At 38.6% G+C, this 25,306-nt stretch overlaps 1 protein-coding gene across 1 annotated transcript in view; it reads left to right on the top strand.

Moving 5' to 3' along the window:
* The window catches only part of USP9X (ubiquitin specific peptidase 9 X-linked), a 189,490-nt gene that overhangs the window by 82,679 nt on the left and 81,505 nt on the right, over positions 1-25,306 (top strand). Inside the window, exons 12-17 of the mRNA XM_006266676.3 lie at positions 2,603-2,809; positions 3,243-3,379; positions 13,727-13,860; positions 19,433-19,520; positions 22,142-22,484; positions 24,858-24,953. Coding sequence (XP_006266738.1) covers positions 2,603-2,809; positions 3,243-3,379; positions 13,727-13,860; positions 19,433-19,520; positions 22,142-22,484; positions 24,858-24,953 — 1,005 coding nt within the window. The remainder of the gene's footprint in view (positions 1-2,602; positions 2,810-3,242; positions 3,380-13,726; positions 13,861-19,432; positions 19,521-22,141; positions 22,485-24,857; positions 24,954-25,306) is intronic.

Here is a 25,306-nt window from a genome sequence, read left to right as displayed (position 1 = left end):
TCCTCCCCCCCCCCCATCTCATCATCATTGTCCATGTATTTGTCTAAAATTGACTTCACGCTTTCATGCCAATTTTCTGCAGCCAGAATATCGGCAGAAGATGCTTCATCACATACACAAAGCAAAATGATGCTGTGACTATGTTGGAATCTCTGGAGCTAACTGTTGGAACACTGAAACTTGATTCCTAGCTTCAATGCAGTATTGTCTGCTTTCTCTTTTAACTAGCGACCCAGATACTGGGATATTACTTACCCTCATATCACAAACCGTTCAAATAGTTTTGTTTCTAAATCTGAATGCTTTGAACCTTGGATTCTTTTTTCTGTCCTGTTTTTGTGTCCTTCTGTTGCCATTTTCTGTATTGAATCCTGATTCTCCAAATGGTAAAAGTGTAGGAAGAGGTATATAATACTCTTTAGCAATTTCTCTTTTGAATTTCTTTCTTATTTACTTTCTATATCACTTTCAACTTCTGCAAAATTGTAACTCGTACTTTCTTTTGATCACCATGATGCTCACCCCTGCTTGACTCACATGTGACAGAGTAGTAGGTATGTACAGTTAGTTCATCCAGTGTAAAATTGCTGACACGTTATCAAGCAGTGGCAGGGACTGTTGCTATACATGGCTTATAAGACTGTGCGCTAGCAAACAACACATAATAACGCCATCTCTGCAGACTAATGTTGCAGTGTTATTTAGACAGTACTACTGTACTGAGAAGTAAGCAAACACATTTACATGGATTTATGGTTTAAAGGACTAGAAAATGGCTTTGCATTTCAAAGCTGTATTTTTGAGTTACTTGTATCATAAGGTATACAAAAACCTGTCCTTTTCAGCTGGGGAGTAACAGTAGCTTCAAAGTATCCAATACTTTGAACTATCCAATATCACACTAATAAAGTTTTCCTGTACACAGATTCATTATAGAATGATTTTATTTAGAAAAAGAGTTCATGGTACTGTATCAGTGAATGTTAACTCTAAATTATAAGTTGTTGTCTGTTTAAGATAAACTGCTTGGTTTTTAACTAGTGTATATACTTGTCCTGGAACTAAATGTTGAAATGAAATGTTTAGATAGTGAAAAATATTTCCTTCTCATTGCTACGCTTTATTTGAAGGTATTTGTATATTAGAATGTCAGGCACGAACATTTCTTTAGTTAGTAATATGTTGTATGTCTATAGCTCAGCTGTGTGACCTATTGTACTCGTAACCTGGTCAACATCGAAATTTGTCTCAACGTGCCAAATACAGTAAAAGCTGCGCTATCTGGTACCTTACAAGCTGGCATGCTCTATTAACCGGTATGCTGGCTTGTAAGGGAAAAGCGAAACCAGAAGTGCCCACTGTGGCACTTCCAGTTTCGCTGAGCCCCCACGGCCTGGAGCAAAGCAGCCTGCGCTGCTGAGCCCCCACGGTCTAGAGCAAAGCAACTTGTGTGGGGCCCTCCTCCCTGTCCCTTGGGGCCAGCAAGAGGGGCGGCGATGCCCCAGATTGCAGTGGGAGAGGCGGTGGCCAGAACAGGCAAAGATGCCTATTCGGGCCACTCAGTTAACCGGCATATTTTGTTAACTGGCACCCCCCCATTTGCCATGGGTGCCGGATAACAAAGCTTTTACTGTATTTTCTATATGCAATAATTTTTAGAACTGTTTTAGGTCCCCTCACCCCTACCAGCTCCTTTTCTGAAGTATGTGCTTATGGTTGCTTTTAAAAATCATGGCATTCATATTTGTAGTTGACAATAATGCTCAATAATGAAATGAGAGTATAGAGCCTGAAAATACACTGGAAATCGTTGGGCACTTCCACACTACCAAATTTGTGTCTACTTTGTCTGATGTGCACATACAATTGGTTTGAGAAGCCTCTAGTCATGTTTTCATGTAATTAAACTATTAATGCTTACATGCATCCATAGCCCCTCCAGATCTGTTTGTTCCTCCAAGTCAGGCCCATATTTACTTACCTGTATTCATTTAGGTAAATGCTAGTATCATTTGTGGTCTGCTTTGAAAAAGGTGGCATAGTAATTTCATATTAGAAGTTTGTTTTGGGTTGGGCAAACTGATAAAAGAAAATTCTGTGTTATCAGGCAAAGTTTTGTGTCAGACATATCACAGTCAATAACATGAAATACAAAATGGCACAGAATGGCAAAATTGTAATGATTAATTGGAACGCTTTTATGGATAGGCAGGGGAGGCTTCAGAAAGCTTAACTTAAGCTTAACAAAACTGAAGTTCATTTCATTTTGGCTGCAGTTTAAAATGTCATTAGTAATGGTGTAATCAGGTGCTTTACAACAATGGAGCATATTGGTGTTCCTTAATAAAGGATCCCAAAAACTTTTCTGTTCTTAAAGTAGAGAATTTTGTACAAGAGTTAGTAAAAAAACAGGAGGAATAATTGTATCATTTTACTGAAAAACAGGTTCTCTTATCATTTGACTTACTGTGTTTGTTTCTTTGATTAAAAACATAAGGTGGGTTGGCTTATTTTCCAGTTATTCTTTTGTAACTTGGCATGTATAGAACTAAATCCTAAAGATGTGGTGGTTTTTCATATGGAATAAAATTTTGTTTACCAGGCAAGTTGGACAAACGCAAGCAAAAAACAACGTGAAAAATTACTTGAGTTAATCCGTCGTCTTGCAGAAGATGACAAGGATGGTGTGATGGCACACAAAGTATTGAATCTTCTGTGGAATTTGGCACATAGTGATGATGTACCTGTTGATATCATGGACCAGGCTCTTAGTGCCCATATTAAAATCTTAGATTACAGCTGTTCACAGGTGAGTAATTCAGTATGGTTTTATTGTAAAGTTAGCTGTTGATACTTTAATTAAAATTAGGAGGATGTGGCAGATTAATAGCAAAAGAGCTGTCATGCATAATTCAGTGTCCTTGAACAGCATCAAGGGATTCTTTAAGCGCATTATGGGACATATTTTGAAGGTGACACATTTTAGGGTTTATATTAGATGGTACTACTTGTAATGTAACTAAGTACAGAGCTGTAAGTTCATGTGGTTCTGATTCTCTACCAGTGCCACCTCACCCCTGTTGTACCCCTGCCAGTTATAAGCACCTGATAATGGTCACTGTTGGATAATTTGCATTTGCCTTTGGAGTGGTAAATTAACCAGTTTACTGTATATGTAAAAATGGGCCCTTGTATCACGGAAGTCTGCTGTGTACTAAACTGTGAATACTTTGCTTTTTAAGGATCGGGATACCCAAAAGATACAGTGGATAGATCGTTTTATAGAAGAGCTTCGCACAAATGATAAATGGGTCATTCCTGCACTGAAACAAATAAGAGAAATTTGTAGTTTGTTTGGTGAAGCACCACAAAATTTGAGGTAAGGATTATAATATGAATGGAACTTTAATTTTTAACAGACTTGGATAAACTTCTAGACCTTTTTGTTTTTATCAAAAAAGCATAACTAATTAAACCTTAAATATTAACTTGCTTTTTTGTTTTTTACGTTTGTGAATATGTATGTGTGTACATCTGAATCTTTCTTAGATTTAAGTATTCAGGCTCAGCGGAATCATTGATCATATCTACACCTGAAGTCATGAAAGTGTGGAAAGACTGTTTTGTAATTATGTGCCCTCTGTGTCAGTTGGACAGTGGTTTTATTAAGTTATAGGAAACTTTGGTCAATTTCCTGCCTCTACCATAGACTTGCCTATTTCATGGTAGTATTACCTCACAAATTTGAGACGTCCTGTCGGTAGTGATTAAAAATACTAAGATACTGTAGGTGCTTGTTAGAAATCATTGGCCTTTCATTAAGTTGCTTGAGTAATCTCCTTTTGCTTTCCTTAGGACTTTCCACCTGTAAAAATTGTCTCTAATTATAATAAATTGTTTGTTTTGCTTTTTCTGTGTTACCTTTCTTTTTTTAATTAAATTAATTGGAAGTTTAAATTTGTTATCATCTACTTAATGAGACTTGTTGAAACTTAACAAGTTCATTTTCATTATTTTATTTTTAACGTTTCCATTTTAGAAATATCTCAGCCCTTCTGCTCCAAAACATGAACATTTCAGCATTTATGTTGAGTTGCCTGCAAACTGCAGAATCTTTTTGCCGTGTAGAAAGCAATGCCACACTCCTTCCTCTGCTAATTTTATCAGAATTGTTTTTGTCAGCAGGCAGTATTCAAATCGGCCTGTCGGCTTACAAGAAAGGATGAGGCTGGAAAAGCTTGAGTGATGAGCATATGTAGATAGCATTTGCTTTAGAGTATAGTATTATTGTCTTGAGGAGCTTCTCATTCATGTGTTTGTCCATACACATATTTCACTGTGACTGTGCTTTGTGCTTCAAGGACTTTCAACTCGGAGACTTTTTCCCTGGCAGCTTCTGTACAGTATGTGTGTATCCTGCCTCTCCTTATGCTCCACATATGAGGGCATAAATGATGGTTCGTGCTTCCAGCTCCTCAGTTAGTTTCAACAATCTTGCCTCAAGATGATATTTCTGAAGACCAATTTAGGCTGCATTTGGTCTACAGCCTTAGGAAGAAAAACTGCCTTTCAGTGTTCTTCTTCCCCTCCCCCCTTCTGTAACCCTTTTGGGAAAAACATTTACTTATTTCTTATTTTTCACCTTTACTTCATCTGTATCACTTTCTGTAGCAAGACCTGATGTTCTATAGCCTGTACCATGTGGCTTTCCACCCAAGTAAAATTTGTTTGACCAGGCAATGTCTTCTTAGACTGTTGCTATGTTTCTCCCAGATCTCTAGGAGTCCAGTTATGTCCCTTTTGCAGCTAAACCATGGAAGAGCCTGCCTCTTATAAGGATAGTGTCCTAGAATTACAGAAAACATGACTGGAAGGAACCTTCAGAGGTTATCTGGTTCATCCCTCTGTCCCAACACGGAATCAATTTACTATACCATAACTGTCTTCATAGATATTGCTTTACATTTTTTTTAAAGATCTAATGATGATGATTCTATAGCCTCCCTACATAATCTATTAAAATGCTAAACTAGGCTTAGATTTTTCCTGATGCGTAACCTAAACATTCCTTGCTGCAATTTAAGCCCGTTGTTTCTTGTCCTATCTCTAATGGAAACAAGAAATGGTTTAGAACCTTCCTTTCTGCATTACTTTCGTATGTTTGAAGATTGTTACATCTCCCCTTTTGTAGTCTCTTCTGTTAAGTAACAGGTTTGGAACCCTGGGCTATTGTAAGGCCCTTTTAAGGGTGCTACCCCACTGTTGCCAGGTGGAACTGCCCCACTATGCCTCTTTCTAGGAGATGCTGTGAGGAGCAGGAACTGTAGCTGCTGTAGCAGGATGGGACACCCCTCTAGCTTTTCTGTTGTTGGCCTGCCTGAGAGTCCAGATTAGTAATATCATCAACAGAGGGGATACATTAAGTACTGCCCCTGCAGATTCCATTGGCATTTCATGCATCAGGGCAAAGTTGGGGAGGGCATGTTTCCCTTGAGTGGGGGAAAACAGGCTTTCTCTTCTAGCAATCTTCAAAGGATGCTGCTAAATTTTAAAAAGTGTTATAGAGGCATTCCTTGGGTCTAAAAGGTTGAGAACCACTGATCTAGACCATGTTCCATAGCTTGTTTACGATGACATGAAAAAAAGTGTCAGAAGCTTTTATGAAGTGCTGGTATGTCATATCTGTTGTTTCTCCCCTATCTGCATGGTCTGTAACCCTTTTGCAGAAATTAAGTTGGGCTTTTTGCTGCTTTTTTGTTGAAGTTATCAGTTAGTTACCACTCTGTTATCTTATAGGTATGTATGCATTGATTATTATTTTGCTCTCTTTCCAGGAATTTAATTTAGGATTACTATTCTATAAGTCTGTGGATTTACCTTTTCCACCTCTTCAAAGATAAGTGCATTATCTTTGCCCTTTTCCAGTCTTCTGGAGTCTCACCTGTCTTCCACAAGTTGTTAGAGATACTTGCTAATGGCTCTTCAGCCAGTTCTTGAAGTACTATGAGGTACTGGACCTTGGCCTCCAGCCCATGGGCCAGATCTGACTTGTGGGTCTCCCCGTGGATCCAAAAATTTAGGAGTAGGGGGAAGCAGTAGCAGTGTTAATTGGAGCTTCCCTACTGCCAGATTTTGGATGTGGGAAACAGCAGGTTGGATGACATGGCCTTGTGTGCTAGATTGTGCTGCTGTGCAGGGTTATTCCACAGCCAGATCCCATGCACAGGGTTGAGCTGGTGCACAGCTGGATCTGATGTGTAATTGGGCCATGCATAGTGCTGGGCCAGTACATGGGGCTGGACAGTTGGCTCATGGGGGTGGAACTAGCTCATGATTTAGCTGAGTTGATCTGTTGTTTGACTTAATTATTTGTGGGAAGAACTTAATCTGTAAATAATTGATCTTCTGAGCTAGAAGGGAATGCAAAGCCTATCTTCAGGTTTACCTCCTTTAATAAGTCTTATAGGGTTGGCCTCTGATTCCAAAGCACTGGACTCCAGTGTCTATGGAAGCTTCTGGGAAGGGAGGAACAGTATTCTGCTGAAGAGACCATCTTTCTGTGGTTGGTGAAGTCCCACAAGTGGTTCCAGAGGAAGGTCACTGATCTGAGGTTCCTTGAAGAGGCCTTCTCCATCTCCCCTGTTCCCTCTAATGCTGCAAGTTCATTGCTGTGTGTGGATTATAATGAACCCTGGCACCATCCTGAGAACTGTCACTGGGTTCTGGTGGTGTCCAGGAAGCCCACAGAAAAGCACTAAGGCATTCATCAGAATTGTCATCTCTCCTTTCTTGTAGCAGATCCACAGCTTTGGCACAGATTTCTGCTTTGGCACTGAGAACTTTAAGTTCTTATCACCTAATCTCATCTGCTGAAACCATTTCCAGTGGGGTTGTTTCTGTATACGGCTCTAATTAATTTTACAGTTAAGCCATAACTGGAGTCCCTGCTGCTCTCCTATTTCCACCAGAGCTAGCCATAGAACTGTTCAGCCTGCCAGCTGCATTTCCGCTAGGGGATCTGTCTCTTGCTGTTGTACAAGTGGCACAGCTGATAGAAGTCTCATCAGACTTCTCCTTGGGCTCTGACCATGGTCCTAGTTCATCTACCTCTTCATCCTGTATCACAATCATGGGACCTTTTTAGAAGAGAAGCACTGGCCACTGCAGTCCTCCTGACTTCCATCCAAGTTGCCTCGGGGATCCTTCTGCAATTTTCCAGGGTGGCCATTCAGGCCATGGGCTGGAGCACTTTTAAGGATGGGTCATATAGCCCAGAAGCCTCTCCCTGCCTCGTTGAGTGTCCTGGAACAGGAGAAGTAGTCGCTTGATGCTAATCCTCTCCTTTTCATCCTATTTAAGATATTTCAGCATCTTGGGTGGATGACTTCAGAGGTTCCTAGCCCTGAGTCTACCACGTCTCAGTTTAAAGAAGCTCTTCTTACACCTCTAATTATGTGAGAACTGTGCAAGGTAAGGTAGGACTATGCGTGACTGACACTGCTGGTTCATCCTGGCCAAGGGAATACTGGTTCCAAGACCATCTTTGTCACTTAGAGTTGTAGAATTCTCCTGCTGCCCCCAGACCTGCTTGCCCAGAACACAGGAAGAACACTCCACCCAGATCTATACTCTCCAAGTCGCAGAATGGATTCTGGACAGTTCATGACAGTGGAGCAGGCTTATGCTCATACCTTGCTTGAGACCTTCTCATCCTTACTTGGAAGTGTTTGGCTATATACAGACATAGCTGGGTAAGTGGACTGGATATTTTTCAGTTTTGTGTCATGCAAGACCTTTGATCTTACCAGGTTTCCATACCAGCTATCCTGGACTACATTCTGGAGCTGAAGTATAGTGACCTTTTCCTCAGGTTTGTTAAGATTCATCAGACTATTAGCTTAGCCTACTACTTTCCAATGAAAGTCCTTAAAGTGTCCTAAAGTTAAAAGGCTTAATTTTCTAGTGGAACCTAAAGCCAATATTCATATCCCTGATGGAGATGGCATTTGAAGCTCTGAGTACCAGTTTGCTGCTCCTCCTTATATATGAAGACATCTTTCTAGGGCAGCCATCACCTTCAAGACAAGAATGAATGACATCCAGGTATTAATGATGGATCCCCTCTGCATTGTTGTGCATGCATGCGCGTGTGTGCGTGAGAGAGATTGTGTGTGTGTGTGTGCGTGTGATCACACATGTACATACTATACATTCATAGTGATACATTATATATAGTTCTTGATATGAGGAGAGCTTATTTTCTAACCATCTTTAAGAAATTCCCAATGGCTGTTCATTTCCTTAGCTGAAGGGTCCAGAAGTACTGCAATTGTGGGCCTGCCCACACTCGCACATTCCCTTCTGCTAAGTACTTTGTTTTTATGGAAGCCTTTAAAACAGACAGTATATATTAGTGAACAAGTTGTGCAGGCCTAGAACTTTGCAACTCGCTTCCCAGAGATCTGATTGCTATTTCATAGTTACCCAAAGTGCAATATATATGCAGACAAGGGCTCAAAAGAGAAAACTAGATTTCTTTTGAAATGTGTTGTCCATATGCATCATGTTTTCCTGTGACGCTTCCTTTCTTCCTCTGACTCCCTCACATTCTATGGTCCTGCAGTTGAGAGGAAACTGAGGAGTGGGAAGCACAGAGCATACAGAACATAAGGAAAGGAGGATTGTATGCATGCTGTAAATGCAAAAATATCTTTGAGCTTCAGCTGCATGTATACCCAAAGTGAAATGTACATATTGATAACACTTCCTAAAGAACTTTAGTTACCAACAAATATATTTTTCTCTTTTCTGGCTTGGGAATCTTGATGGATCTTTCTGGACTGAAAAAAGCTTTAAAATGTATTTTTGACAGCTTGAAATTTATTGACTTAAGTTGTATGCAATCTTAGTTGTTCTAAGAGCATCACAAAGATGTCAGGTCATCCAAATTTCTGTTCATGTCTGAAAGAGCTTAACAACATTTTATGTGCTTTCATGTCTAGTGAGGAAAGGGGGCCAATACGCCAAGTCTGTTGATATACTGCAGGGGCAGGCAGTTATTTCAGGCAGAGGGCTGCTTACTGAGTTTTGGCAAGCCGTCGAGGGCCATGTGACAGGCAGCCCAGGGGCAGATTAATATTAATTTTCTAAAACTTTTAGGGCCCCATGGGCCGGATAGAATGGCCTGGTAGGCTGTATTCGGCCCACAAGGCCGCATTTTGCCCACCCTGGTATACATTTACAGTTGGACACTGTCAGATACTCAGACCATTACAGCTCCTCAGTTTTCAAGGAAATCTTTTTTTGCAATATAAGGTTATTTAAATTCCAAGCATACAGTTTGAAGAAGTATGAGGCGTTCATAGCAAACTTTGTGGCACTTCATACATGTAGCTCAAAAGAGAAGAGATTTCTTCTGTATAGGGGAAAGCTTTTACTCAAAAATGATTTATAAAACTTCTGCCTGTGAAGGAGTCTCAGCCAATCTTCAGGAATTGTCAAAAAGCTTTTTTTAAAATCTATATAAAAAGGCTGCTTGGATTACTTGAGATTCAGAATATCTTCTTTAATTAGGAATAACTTGGCTCTTTTTTTTTCTTCCTCTATCAAGGGTTCTGAGTTCTGGTAACTCTAACAATTAAACTATTGGAGTTTGTAATGCATATGTTTAGTGTCTACTGTTTTCACTGTACCTCGTCACATATTTGTCACTTGGCTCTCTAGCATTTGTTCTTAGAATCAGAAAAGTAGGCCTGGAAGGGACCTTCAGAGGTCATCTCGTTCAACTCCCCACCAGAGACGAGATCATCACTATCCAAACTGTCCTGTACAAATCAGTTGTCCAGCCTATTAATAAAAATACCCAGTCAACCATGACACAACCACAAGACAACACTGTAAGATGCCACAGGTAAAACAGGGGGACAGCGGCAGCCTGTGTCCTGCTTCTACAAAGATTAAATGTTTGAGAGGTCCAAGGAAGAGGGCCATGCCCCTGCAGCAGAGGAAGGCAAAAACTTCCACTGTCTGTACCATTCTGACTATGGAGTAAAATTCCTTCCTGACCCCAGATATGACAATCAGTCTGACCCTGAGCACAGGGGCAAGATTCTCTAGCCAGGAACCTCCAGATTTAAGTTCCAGCAGGACCATTGTAACACTACAGCCAACATCCATAGCCTTGGCTGTAGCCAGCACCCAGTGCTTCTGAGAAAAGCCCCATGTGGCAACCAGCAAAGCCCAGAATCATGGGAAATGCCCATAGTAGAACATGGGCATAGCTACTCCTAGATCATCCTTGACCAGTGCTTATCCAGTCTCTTCTTAAACACCTCCAGTGATGGAGATTCCATAATTTTCCTAGGCGGTTTATTTCACTGCCTAACTGTTCCAACAATTAAGATGTTTTTCCTAATTTCCAGTCTAAGCTTACTTTGCTGCAACTTCAAGCCATTGGTCTTCATCCTGCTCTCTGCAATAAGAGAGAATGTGTTCTCCCATCTTTATGGCAGCCCTTCATATATTAAAAGATTGCTATTATGTCCTCTTTTAAGCACTTTTTCTGCAAGCTGAACATTCCTGTTTGACTTGCCTTCCAAGCCCTTTACCATTTTTGTCACCCATGTTTTTGGAACCTCTCTAACTTCTCCATATCCTTTTAAAAACTTTGAAAGCTTGTATTGAAAAAAAATCAGAGAGATTTGACACATTTTAAAGAGTACTGCATGAAGCTTGCTTGCATATTGATGTATGCAGTCTGTATGTTAATATATCCTGCTTCCCACTGGGTGCCTGAGCCATTGATAATTAAAGAACTATTTAGAAAAGGATAAGGGCATAAGTTCACAGTTGGATGTGTAAGGATAAATTCCATTCTCTCCTTTGCACATGAAGAAATGTTTTCAGGGAGATGGTGTAGGTGTCATAAAAGACCAAAGTCTTGTGTTTACTATAACTACTTGGCAAGGCAATAGATGCATCTTTAGGAAATTGCCTTTTGTTAGAATAGTAAAATCAAGGAAGCAAAGTTTTGTTTTTGTTTTGTTTTTAACAGGTGAAAGGTTTCACACCAAGACAGAGTCCTAGTCTATCAAACATTAGCCACTTATGTCAGTAGTAAATTTGGCTCATTGTCTGGTGGTCTGAAAAGTAACATTTGCCCTTTTCTTTAGTTCATGCTTTTAAAGCACCATAACATTGTTTGGAGACCTCTCTGTTTTGAAGGCAGAAGTTGTACTGGTCAAGGTATACATATCAGTAAATGCAACTTAAATCTTAATGTTTTAAAGACAAATTAATAAGTTTCTCCTTTAATTGGTGTTAATTTTCCTGTCTCTGCCATTCTGCCAGTTGGGTACAGTCTAATCAATAATTCAGTCTACTATCTTTAGTACATCCAGCCAAGTATTCTGACATCTTGGAAATCAAACTTGTTTCTGTATACCTAGCATACTTGTCTTCTGACAGTAACATTTTGTGTCCTCAAATATTGCTGTTGACTTCTGTCTTTCGTAGCTCTTCTACACATGGCTTACTACTGGAGGAATATGTTACGATTCAGCTAGAGCAGCAGTTAAGCTGGCAACTAGCTGAACCGTAACCATCTCAGGGGAAAAGCAAAACTTGAATAGTTACATTGTGGAGTTTAGTATTTTCAGAAAATGTATTCTGGCAAATAGACACAGCTCTCATACCCATATCAGTGGTAAAAATTCCTCCCTTCTTAGTCTGTCACTCTTATGGAGGACAAAAAGGGAAGAACCTTTTCCTAATGGATTTCCATGAGTTGAAAATGGGGTGCTTTATTTTCTCAAGAATTTAACAAAGTAGAAAGCTCTGTACAGCTAATTCATCTCTTTTCAATTTGTTCTGATCAGATCATAAGACAATCACAGCTCAATGCAGGTATGATTAAGATAACACCTGGCAAATTATTTGAAGACAACTTTGTTTGGAGTTAGAGATAAAAGATTAAATCTAGGGGGGTTCAATGTAGGACATTCAGAAGAAAGAACAAATAGAAATAAATCTAATACTTCTAGGTTAAAATCAAAATATTAAGTGGGGGGAAAAATGGCCATAGCGTGTTCTAGCGTTTTTAGGAAGGGGCAGTGAGAAGCACCAGCAAAACTGCTGCTTACTTTTAGCTTTGTAAATGATTTGTGAAAAATGCTTTGTCATGAAAAAATACTCGCTTCTTGGGATACAGATTATTAGCTATTGATCTGGAGACGAACACAAAATGTATGGATCAAAATTTTTAGCTCTTAATACAATGTACTGGTAGCATTCTGTAGCTGACAATTATTTTTTCAAGCTTAAGTATTTTAGGACAACGGGAAATAAATAATATTTCGGGCCTTATCAAAAACTGTTTTAAGTTGCTCAGAATGTATTGCAAGTAATTAGTTTCTTGATGGTTCTGATTTTTATGAAGATAAATATAAACACCTACCTCTTGAAGCACAAGCTGTTAGATATACAACCTGTAATATTCTGGCTAGCATTGTACGAGCCACCTGCCAGCTTGATTTCAGCAGGATGTATTTATTATTTATATGTGGTTCTAGGTTACATGGACACCAACTTTTCAAGTCTCCAGTGTTATAATTTAAATGTTATCCTTTCCAGACAAGTATATAGGTTTGAAGTTGCCTACATAAAGTATCAGTTAAACAGAGATGTTCCAAGGGAATTGCATTTAATTTCGCTAGTCCTGTATATTTTATACTGAAGGTTACTTCACAACAAGGAGGATGGATAGAGATAGAATAGAATAGGAAAATGTCTTAAACTGAGAGCAGAGAAGATGGTCCTTATGTGGATGGATTCCTACATATTTTCATCCCTCTATACTCATCTGCTCTGGTCTTGGCTTAACCTGTTCCCTCCCTCCATCCCTTTGCTATATTGCTGTGTGTCTCCTACAAGTTCCTCTGTGGTTTCATGAATACCTCTGTTGAATAGCCCTTCTTGAGCTGGTGTACAAGACCACTTGCTGTTCCTCAGTCAGATTTCCCATTAATCTTTCTTTACAAAGTATTGGCAGGATTATAGGGCGATTCAGAAGATTTTTATTTTCTCTCATTTAAAAACAAAAAACCTTTACATTATTCGGGTTTGACCATTCATCATCAACCACCTCAGTTACTTGTGTATAACCTTACCCTCATCTCTAGTTCTGCTTTTTAAATTTTAGAGTATATGCTATTCAGGATTGTGTTCTCTTTTGCTTTGTCAAATTACATAAATTAAAGCAAAAAAGTGAAAATGAGTGTGATAACTGAGGCTTAAAAAAACAAAAGCAGCATATATCATCTGCCTTTCAAATCTGCTGCCTCATTGATACTTGTTTTAATATTCTGCTTCCTTTGGAGTAAGAGTCTTCAGCTTCACGGAAAGAAAGGACCTTCATTTTTTTTCTACTCTTGCATTCTGCTGGTTGTGCAGTCTTTTACCAGCTCATAACATGGAGATAAACAGTTCTTTTTTTTTTTTTTTACTCAGTCCTAATGCAACTATTCAGTCTTTCTTACTTAACTGTTTTTAATGATGACTTTTGTGTACCTTCTTTGAGAGAGGGAGAACAAAAGGCTTTATTTTGTTTGTTAAATCATTCATAGAAATTGAAAATTCACAGGATAGAACATTTTAATCATGTTTTCTGAACACTTAATTAGATGCAAAATATTTCTGCATTCTTACAACATTTGTATTTTAAATGCAGCCAAACTCAGCGAAGTCCACATGTGTTTTACCGCCATGATTTAATCAATCAACTTCAGCACAATCATGCCCTAGTTACTCTGGTTGCAGAAAATCTTTCTGCGTATATGGAAAGCATGAGACAGTATGCTAAAGGTAAGTTCTATGGATTTGTCACAAGTTAAGCATTTGATAATTTGGAGTAAAAATGGAATTGTTTGCTTTGAATCCTCTAAAAAACTGTTAAAAGCATACTTATTCAAACTTCACGGGCAATCTTAATTCTGTCATTGGGTATACTCTCTAACACCAAAAGAGATTTTTTTTTAAAGGAGTACCTGCTACTGTGCAAAGCTGTTTAACTTTGCCCATTTTCATAACATTTCTTTGAAAGAGATGTGGACTGTACTTCTATGTTTTTCATCTAGTGATATAGCTGGAACAGTGATTTTTTTTGCTAATGTGGAGATGGAGAGATGGCACTTTCATTATATCACCCAGTTTTAAGTTACTCTTGTCTTTATCAAAATTAATACTATTTAGGGTTGCAGTACTCCTAAAGCTTGGTCTTGTCCAGAAAGGTGAAGTGAGGCTTTGTGTGCATCTTCCTGTAAATGACAGAAGTATACAATAGACAGTAAGGGAGGGTGGTGTATTTAAAATTGAGGAGATTTGTGTTGAATTGGTTGTCAGCAGCACAGCAGTGGGTTAAATCAAAGAGAAATGGTTAGGGAACTGCAGCTCGTGACTTCTGAGGAGAGGCTGAGGGAACTGGACTTATTTAGTCCACAGACAGAAAAATAAATGAGGTATGAAGACACCCGTTAATTTCAGTGAGTCTTTAATTCTAAAACAAAAAGATGTTTTATCAATATTATCTGTTGTGCTGCTGATTTATTTTAGCAGAAAGAGTTGGCTTATTTATCTGAAATTTTAAAATGTCTACCTTTAGTTCATGTGCCAAAAGCCCCAGCTTCTACCATTTAGGTAAAGTTTTATAAGGTGAATGTCTTCAGAAAAATAACTGTAAACATGGGGGGAAAAGCATAAATTATATTAAATTTAATAGCATACAGAGATTATTCACTTCATATGAAGCTGCTGTGATGATTTCTTTCTGTTCTACCAAGGTGCTGTAGAAGTTAGTGATCTTGATGCCAACATTTGTAAATAACTATAGAGAGGTGACTAGCCATTTTACTCAATTCAGGCAAAAGGTAGGGTAGAATGATACCCATTAGTTTCTAAGATGCCTTTCTGCCCTAATTTCTGCCTTATTAACCATGTAAGTCACAGCAGTGTCTAAGTACTGACTGAGGAGGCTACTTATTCCATTTTGAAAAGAGCTTGCAATCCAAATAGACAGATGCAGGAAGAGGGGAAAGGGTAGAACATGCAAGCAGAGAAAATATGGTGGGAACAATTATCACATTAGTTCAGTGTGTTTTAAGGTGGTAGCAAGACTTGCTTAGATTTATTAAAGAGGGGATAAAGTGAGTGGAAGGAAAAAGGGGGAAGTAAGTTGGTTAAATGTTCAGTGCAGGAGGAGAGAGGTGAGAGGTAAGATAGGGAGCCACAGAATGAAGCTGAGCTGAAGAGACTGAGCAGGCCAGAGAGGGCTGCTGTAATAGCAAATTGGCATGGGACAAAGAAATACAGTGAAAACTACTCTAAAACTAATGTGAAATGTAACAGTAACCCTAACTGTTCAGAAGTCCTTCCTTCCTTAGCTTGGTATCCTCTCTGAACCCTAAGGCTTGGGACAGATGTTCAAAAAGACTGAGCCTGAATTGATTCAGTCTTTGCAAGTTTGTGTAACCTGGCTAGGCTAAATCAGTTTGTAACCAGACAGACATCCCCAAAATACAGGCACATGCCTGCAGTGGCTCTGGCTAGAAGCCAGGGGGTGTGAGTGGAGCCCTCCCTTCCCTTGCACAGGGCTGAGCTGAGGTGGGGGTGTGGCTAGGCCCTGGCAGGACACTGTGATTAGGGAGGGGTCCCCCCTTGATAAAAGAGTATTTATCAGCTCTGTTATCAGCATTTAACACCCCATCAGAAAACACAGCCTCGCTCATTATAAGCTCTTCTTAAACGGCTTTTTCCAAAGGAAAATGCATACCAGCCTCTGGCTTCTTGACTATTCATTCCATCCTGGAGGAGCACACACCAACTGCAGATACTTCCTCAGCCTGACAAAAGGGTTTTAAACCCAAAAGCTTGCTAAGAAAAAATTTTTCCAACTATTTAGTTGGTCTAATAAGATATTGGATTTACCCAAAGAACCTTATCTGCCTTTTCCAAAGGAAGGAATGCAGGGACATTACCATCTGAGCTGTTGATGACTTCCAAAAAGCCCTAAGTGGACACTCTCCTATTTCCCTTACACAGCATTAGCTAGCATACCACATGCTGGCTACAGTCTGTGCTGTGGGAGAGAGGAGGAAGGGATCTTTGCTTAAGCAGTGAGTGGGGGAAGGGGGGCACGGGGAAGCCAACAGACCTTGCTGTGCCTGCAAGTCTGTGTCGGAGCTCCAATCAGGGAGCAGAGCAGAGGGGCCAGCCCTGCTGTGGAGCAGAGTGCCCTGCCCCGCCCAGAGAACGTGCCGGGATGCTGGGGGTGTCTGGTTTAGCTTAAACCAGCAAAGGGTTGGGGACAGTCATTGCATAAACCAGTTTGAGCCAATTCAGTTAAGTCTGATACTACATTCAACCAGGTTTATCTCAATCCGGTTTCAGCCATTTTCAAACTGGTTTATGTGCACTGAACATCTGTTCTGTTGCAGGTTTAAACCAGTTTCTGATCACTTAAATCGGTTTACGTGTAATGTCTGTCCCTAGCTTTTGACTTTATATTGCTGTATGCCCACTACCTTCTGTGAATGCAGAGTAGTATAGGAAACCCTCGCTATTTGCGGGTTTGGCATTAGTGGTTTCAAATATTCACGAATGCTGAACCCGCAACCTAAATACACTTAAAGAAGCTCCTTGAGAGCCTGGTGCTTGCTGCCGCCAGGCTCCTGCTGCCACCAGAGTAGCTGTGCCCCAAACCCAGCCGCCAGGGGCACGGCGTTCATGAACGCAAATTACATTCATGAACGCAGTGCCTTATTCGCAGATTTCACCATTCACGGGGGATACAAGAACGTATTCCCCGTGAATGGCGAGGGTTTTCTGTATAGCCATAGGGTATGGACACATACTTTTTGCACAGTAGCTGTTACATTCTGATGTTTAAAACTGGGAATGATTCAAGTGTAGCAAAACTGCTCCATCCTGGTACTTTTAAGGTTGGAGCAGCTTTACTATATTTGTATCTTTTTGCATGGTGCATGTAACAATGTAACAGCTGCTTTTATTTACTTTAATTTATTTATTCAATTTATTTAATTAATTTATTTTTTTGAATATTCCCCTTCCAAAATGACTCCAAATATGCATGTTGATACCTTTACTGTTGTGCTGTGGTTAGGTTAAATGACCCTGGTTTTTGAGCAGAGATAATTGGCCCACCTATGGTGCCAAAATAGCAGTACTGCTTCCTGTTTTAGAGTTAGCATGTACAGAACTAACTCAGATCTCTTTTAAACATATTGATTTACTTCCTGCCTTCTTTCTTCTTTTTTATTTATGATATGGATGCCTTTTGAGGTTCTGCAACTAAGGATATACTTGATTTGCCTCTAGAGTCTATTATTGCTGTTGTGCTCCATTTTGAACGTATTTGCTAGGTTTCTTGTATTTATTTTCAGGATTTTACTGTGTGGCTGACTAGAATTTGTTTCATCTTCACTTTAATTAAAGTACACTTGTATTTAACTTGCTCATTCCTTGCCACTTTCTTCTGTTCTGTACTTGATACTTACTGGTCCATGGAATATTATGGATTCTGGCCTATGGGTTTTATCCAACCCCTCAAGCAGACTGCAATATATCCAGACATTTTATAGATCAACCAAGACTGTAAAGTTCACTTCTTTTAGGTTGGGTGGACAATTAAGCTTTTCCTGGCAGAGTTGTGTCTGCACTGCTGCATCATAGATGAGCTGTGGAGCACAAGAAGCAGGGCTAAAGAAGGGATATAAATTAGAAAGGGAAGAGGCAAAAAATTAAGGTGGAATGAAGCAGAATCAAACTTAAAGGACATGGAGAACTACCTTTAATAAACAGCCCTTCTGGCTTACAAGAGGAGTTTCTCAAGAAAAGACAAATGATAAAATGTATAGGAGCACAATTGTAATGATCTGAATGTGAAGTAGAAAAACTAAGGTAAGGAGAGGTGTAAAATGTACTGTATTTACTTGAATATAAGATAACCATGACCATAAGGCTCCCTGATTTTGGGCTCAAAGTGCCCTGGGACCTTAAAGAAGAAGCATGTGTGTATGGGGGAACTGGTTGGCCTGTGTGGGGTTGGATAGATTGTTCCTGTTGGTCAGTTATTCTTATGCTAACATTTTTCAGTTTTACTACCTTTTAAAAATGCAGTAACCTTATTTTTTATTGTTCTAAAGAAAGAATGAGCTGTGCTCATGGTGAATAAAATACCTAAATGCTTTTGGAAAATAAATTGCTACATGACACTTAAATGTTTTCTATTTTGGGGGGTAATATAATTGGAATGGCAGGAATGTTTTATGGAGAGTTGGTGTAATCTTTCATTTCTGGGATGAGATGAAGGATGGGGGATCAGTCCAAAAGGAAACTTTAATAGAGACAAGTGGAATTGGGGATTTAAAATGGAAGTGCTGTTTCTACCCAAAAGAGTCTCATTCTACTTCAGGCTTTTGTAAACTATGGAATTTTTAGGTCTGACACTACAGTTCAATCTTTCTTCCTGTTCCATTTCTTTCACAAAATCATGATGTATTGTAGCTGCATTTGTAGCATATATGCTTGCTGAAGTAAACAATTATATGGTGTGTCCATCTAATAAGACAGTTGGTATAGCACAACATATACATTTGTTTGGATGAGTAAAAGGTATCATATTAACTGCCTTATGTATGTTCTTGAAAATTTATACCTAATGCCAGGTACTAATATTACAATTTTTAAAAAATATTTGGAATTAGAAATACTGATTCTGCTTTGGTAGTTCTTGTAAAAATATTGTCAGTCTGAAAAGAAGATATTGTTCTGGCCTGTCTCAAAGGTGTTAGTATATATAACTGTAAGTGACTAGATAAAGTGATCTTGTATATTTCCTTCTCACCCCACACCCAAAACACACAGTCCAATATCAAATTTGTAGTTTAAAAATATTGGTCCAATTGGTATCTCCAGTATGTAGTTGATCTTTTAAAGAAAATTGCTTTTAAAACTGATTTGATTCTGCAAAAAAACTTTCCCCATGTTAAGGCTTCAACTTTGGTAATATGTGAACAGTATAAACAGTACATTGGGAGTGCTTTATCTGCTTCCAGTGTAGTTGTATGAGTCGTCAGAAACCAGGATTCTTGAATATTTTAATTCTCTCTTCATAATGAAAGACAAAAAAGAATATCTTCAAACAAAGTTAAAGTTCATGGATAAAATTGTGGGCTAAGCATGCTTTTGATAGTATTGTTGTTTAATTTAACACATTTTATTATTACCAGATCTCTGAAGGTTGTGCTAGCACTGATTATTGATTAATTCATTTTCACTAGAATTTTTGGTTTTCTGTAGGGCAGCATAGCTGAAGTATTTTTTTGTGTGTATTGTTTAATAAAGGTTCTTAAATTTGCAGAGCATGGAGAATATGATCCACAAACTGTAAGACCAGGAAGCAGATACAGTCATGTACAAGAAGTACAAGAGCGACTTAACTTCCTACGGTTAGTTTTAAGTAGCTTAAATTACTTCCTCTAAAAAGCAAACAAATGCATAACGATTTTAAACATTTGAGATGGAAAGAAATGTGTGTTAAAAAGTTTTCACTTGTATAATCTCAGCATACTGGATGGAGTTGGTATTTATTTCCAGCAGATCAGGATGCTAAAATTGAAGTAAAATATTGTGATTCCTGGGATTGGAGAGGGATGCAGTATTATTGGAATGCCCAAGCTTGCATTAGGAGATGCACTGAAACCACAGGGAGAGAATGCTTTCCCCAAGGAATTTACAGTCTTACAACCCTGTGCATATTCAGAATTACACTAACTTAAACTGATGGGCCTATAAATTACACCAATATGGAGTTTAAGATCTTGCATTAATATTAATGTGGTACAACAAATTGTGGCAGCAGTATAAAATAGTAAACTTGTGATTATTTAGGTACTAGCCAGTTGTCCATCAAGAATGACGAGGGGGTAGGGGGCGGTCTGGGATGGAGTGCTGCTACCTAACGCCCAATGCTGCCACTGTTTTGCCTCTTGCAGGGACCAGGGTTGGGGAGCCAAGGCCAGCAGTGCTCTGGCCAGTCCTTCCTGCGGCTTCAAAATCATGGCGGTGCTCCCTCACGCTTGGAGTGCCCTGATTGGCTATTTCAGTCAGTCAGTCAGAGTGCGAATAAAGCGTTACAGACAGAATGACAGATTTAGGTTTTTATAATATTAGAATATTTGCATGTTAATGCTCCAAAGTTTAAAAAAGATTAACTTACTGTGAACACTATGGGAGAAGTAAACCTTAAGGAGGTTACATAAATATGATCAAGTTTGGACTCCTTAGAAAAAAAACTAGCAGCTGAACAAAAGAAAGAGAAGGGTTTAAAAAAAAAAAAAAAGAGAATATTTAATATTTTGTTGCAGAATAACATGAAACTTGTCAAGTTGTTAGTTGGGTCATATAAGACTTTTTCACATTTTTCCCCACTCAGTTGTATTTGTTTATGTTCAAGGGATATATTGCATCTTATCTTTCATGTGTTCATCAACTGAACTATATTATTTTTGTGTTTAACCTATTCTTATGTAGATTTCTTTCAGATTTCACTCAAAACTGTTTTAGAATTAAACTAAATGACTGTTTTGCAGGATAGAAGGCTAACAGTTGCTTACTTCTCTTTAAAGAATTATAATTTGTTTCATATTTTAATGGTTGTACAGTTTCTCTTAAAACTGGGATTTGGTGATTATTTGGTTTTAGTTATGAATATAAGAAAATGTATAACAAGCCTTGTAAAAGTACAACATTTTAAACAGAAAACATCAAATCTGTAATTTGCAGTAATGGGATTCTGAGTCTTGAAGAGTACAGCCTATTGCACACAATTCTGAAACTCTTAAAGATAACCCCAGTAGTACTTGTAAGACAAATATGCTGTAAAATTAAACTTCTCGGAGGTTTCTTCTGTGATTTGAAGATATATTTAGTGTTTTTCTTGATTTTGTGGGTTTGATGTACACTAGAAACACTTAAGTCCTTTTCTGCTCCTCCAGTTCTGACCTCCAATTCATTCCAATGTATCAGTCCATTGTTATATGTAATTTCACTGTCTGATCCTCAAAATATAGTGGGCTATTATGTGTTCGACTAATTCAGCAAAATGATAGGTTGAAATAATAGGTAGATTGCGCTTTGTAAGCAAACCAACACCCTATCCAACCGGGTATGAGCTCCCTTGCAACTTATGGATTAAACTAAACAGGATTCACTCTGGAGCTGGACACTTTAATGCCACACTATAAAATTGGCTTAAAGGACAGTCCAATATGTGAGTGTGGTGATGCACCACAGACTGCTGACCACCTCCTCACGTGTGCTGCACACCTGTGCACCCAGGATGAGGACCTGGAAAGCATCAACGATAGATCAGTTGTGTGGCTCCACTACGTTAATCATGTGTAGAGGGGGAAATAAAGGATGAGAGAAGAAGCAGCAGCAAAGTAATAGGTTAAGTGTGACTGAATAATTAGGAAAGAGAACTTGAATTTGCGTTACTTTCAAAGTCCAGGCAACCCCACTCAGAGCTTTTAATTGGTTTCTGAAAAAACGAGCGTTAAGCGAAACCGAAAGTATTTGACAACCCAAGATGGCGACTGCAATTGTTTTTAATGACCTAATATGGCAATCGCGAGCGTTATAATGAAACTCTCCGAGTGGCAAGTGAAATCACATATCAATTTCAAATGAGCGTTATAGCGAAATAGTGCTAAGTGAAACGGGCTTAAGTGGGGGTTGCCTGTAATGGTTTTAATTAAATGTGCTTTAAAGGTACAAATCATGTTTGGTATTCTGCGGGTGATGCATTCTAGTATAGTTTAGTTTCCTTATATGAGAATCCAAGAGCGCATTTTTTTTTTTTCAGTTTAGACAGCGGGACAGTGAATAAGGACAGGTCATGTGACTGAAAGTTTTTAGGGTCAGTTCTAATATTGTATTGCACATGTGGTATAAAATGCATATTAATTGTTCTTTTATTGTACTTTGTTACTGATTTGAAACTCTGGTATCTCTAAAACTTTAAGATGTCAATTAGGCAATTAATATTTGTCTCTTTGTTTTGCTTAAGATTTTTATTGAAGGATGGTCAGCTGTGGCTCTGTGCCCCTCAGGCGAAGCAAATATGGAAGTGTTTAGCTGAAAATGCAGTTTATCTTTGTGATCGTGAAGCCTGTTTTAAATGGTATTCCAAACTAATGGGGGATGAACCAGACTTAGACCCTGACATTAATAAGGACTTCTTTGAAAATAACGTGCTTCAGCTGGATCCTTCCCTATTAACAGAAAATGGAATGAAATGTTTTGAACGTTTCTTCAAAGCTGTGAACTGTCGAGAAGGGAAATTAGTAGCAAAGAGACGAGCCTATATGATGGATGATTTGGAATTAATAGGATTAGACTACCTTTGGAGGGTAAGTTCACTGGGAATTTTTTTTTTTAAATTAACTGGTCCATTTTTATTTAATCCTTTTCTTATTTTTAAGAATGTGTAACTGAACATATATCAACTGCTTTTTTTTAAGCTAAAATCTACATCTATAAACAAAATGTAGCAAGTGGAAGGAAGTGCTGCTTTCCTTTCACACTGCAGATTCATGATTTTATAGGCTGAAACCTGAACTCTAGATTTGACAGAGAAAGAAAATGACTTTATAAAATAATTGCTTATAAAAAAAACTGTATTGTTGTGATGTATGCATCTCTGAGACTTGTGATTTTTGCCATAAAAATGATCCCAGATATACACTTTTTTTAAAGTCCCTATTGGTATGCATAGCTTAATTATTCATTTGTGACCCTCCCCCATTAAGGGTTGTTTTATGATATCTTCATTTTTATTAATAATTAGTAGTATCTATGGGAGAAAAACAGTTTTACTCCTTGAATTTACCGGCAAAGCATATGAACCTTAATCTTGAGATCTTAAAAATGTGCTCATAATTAATTCCAATGCTGTATACCTGCACTATTTTTTCATTTCTGGACGAACTGATTGCTTGTGCCCTAATTTTTTGGGTTTATGCTCTGTGCTACAAATCCAATCCTTTATGCGTTTGATACAGTGTTACTTATTACAGTCATGCAGTGATGTCCAACTGGCGATCCATGGCTGCCCCCCCCCTCCCCCCCCAGGTTAAACTGTGGCTCCTGGTCCAGATGTTGCTACCCACTTCGTTGCATTGCTACTGCCACCAGAGTCCCTGAGCTCCCCCTCCAGTATAGTGCAATGGTACAGCCTGTGGCCAAAGAGTCATGGGGGACCTGGGCAACCCACATAGCATCTGTCATTGTGGTAAAGTGAGAGGTTGCTCATGGCACAGTTGGGGGTATGCAGTGGGGCTGTACCACACCATACCCGCAGAGACCTGCATACAAATCCATGCACACAAGGGCCTGTGTGGTTTGCACGTTGGGATGACTGGTGCCTCATGGGATTGTGTACCACATCAGGGCCTGAATGGAGCAGCCAGAGGGAGGCTCACACAGTGTATTGGGGGCCTGCAGTGAGCAAAGAGGGCTCATGGGGCCTACCTGCAGCCTCAGGGTATGTGGCCAAGAGGCCTATGAATAACTTTGGTGTCTAACTGAGTCACTTCTAAGGTTTAAGAATTTCTACTGAACAAAAATGGCTGCACTATGGTATCGGCATTGAGGTTTTATTTTCTAAAACATTTGAAGTACTGCACATAGTCAAAAAATTTGGCACATGCCTTGCCAAGAAAATACAGGACCAGTCTCCAGGCATGTCTTTTCATGAGCAGTAACTTCCTTGCCCAGGAAGGCAGATGCAGATCCTAAGACTATAGGCAGTCATTGAGCCTCTCTCCTGCATGTAAGGGCCCTGCCACACATTGAAGTTAAAGCTGAATAGAAAACAGCTATAAATTGGTTGTACATTTTCAAGCACTAACTTTGTAGCTGGTTGGCTCTTTTATAGCTGGATGGACATTTTTATGGTGTGACAATTACTTTGAGCATGCAGCTTGTCTTAAGTTTATTAACCAGTTAATTGTGTGCTATTTATTTTACACATATGGCCAGTCTCACTTAGTATGTCTAGTTGCTCTAAATTTATTGTGCAATTAACCAGTTAATTGTATAATATATGTAACAGGTCAAGGGTCTTAATGGGATCACTAAAATGTGATTTCAGCCTGCTTTCATGTCATTAGTAACTGAATTTTCAGATATTCAAAAATCAGCTTTCCTTTTTCTGAGATTCTGAAGTAAATTTTCAAGATCATTAAGTGTACAAGTTTGGCGATATATTTTATCATGAAAAAGAAAAATCTTTAAAAGTATTAAATTTAATTACCTAGAAATCCTCAACGGCCATTAGCACAAACATATAAATATTAGCACGTGTAGGTCAAAGGAGGATTAAGTTTCAGTTGCAGCTAAACTAGTGCTACTTGGGGTCCTCATGCTCAGTTGATAGTGATGCAACAGTGTTGAGGTATTTAAAGGAAATATAAATGTCTCCTTTATCTTTACAAATATATTTGTATTTTTCTATTTTTATAAACAGTAATAATTTCATCACAACAGTTAAATTAATATTTAATCTTGTTTTCCATCATTTTAAACAGGTAACTGGTTGTATTTGATTGCAGTTGAATACCGTAGTCAATTTTTCTTTGTTTCTGATGAATGAAGTTAACTGTCATATCCACTTTTTAAGGGTATGGTTTTCTGAAGGCTTGTTGTTTTTAAACTTGATACCAGGAAGATTTCAAATGCATGAATATATATAATTTTAATTGTTACTATTCTCTTTCCACTAGGTTGTGATTCAGGGAAATGATGACATTGCCAACAGAGCAATAGATCTGCTTAAAGAGATCTACACTAATCTTGGTCCAAGGTTACAAGTTAATCAGGTAAAACAAAAAATAGTGGACTGCAGTATTGATTAAAGAAGTGAAGAATGTCAAATAAAGTATGAATTACAGTGGAACATGGAATTTGTTCTTGAAACAAAGTTTTTTGGGGTTTTGTTTTTGTTTTGCAATATCTTTTGCTGGACCAACTATAGTTGGGAGAAGGGAGAAGCTTTTGGAAACAAGGCACCCTTCTTACAGTCACTTCTTCAGAATTCATTCATGATGCTTTGCAGTTGAAAGTTCTAAAAATAAGGTATGGTTTCTTTACATAGGAGAATGCTATCTTTCACTTGTACAACATGTTAGTGAGTCCACCTTCATTTAGTCTTGGCTCTTTACTATGACGTTTA

This window comes from Alligator mississippiensis, chromosome 1 (assembly GCF_030867095.1).
Source record: "Alligator mississippiensis isolate rAllMis1 chromosome 1, rAllMis1, whole genome shotgun sequence".
NCBI lineage: Eukaryota > Metazoa > Chordata > Crocodylia > Alligatoridae > Alligator > Alligator mississippiensis.
Note: the sequence above shows the minus strand (reverse complement) of the source record. Positions and strands in the feature narration are given on the sequence as shown.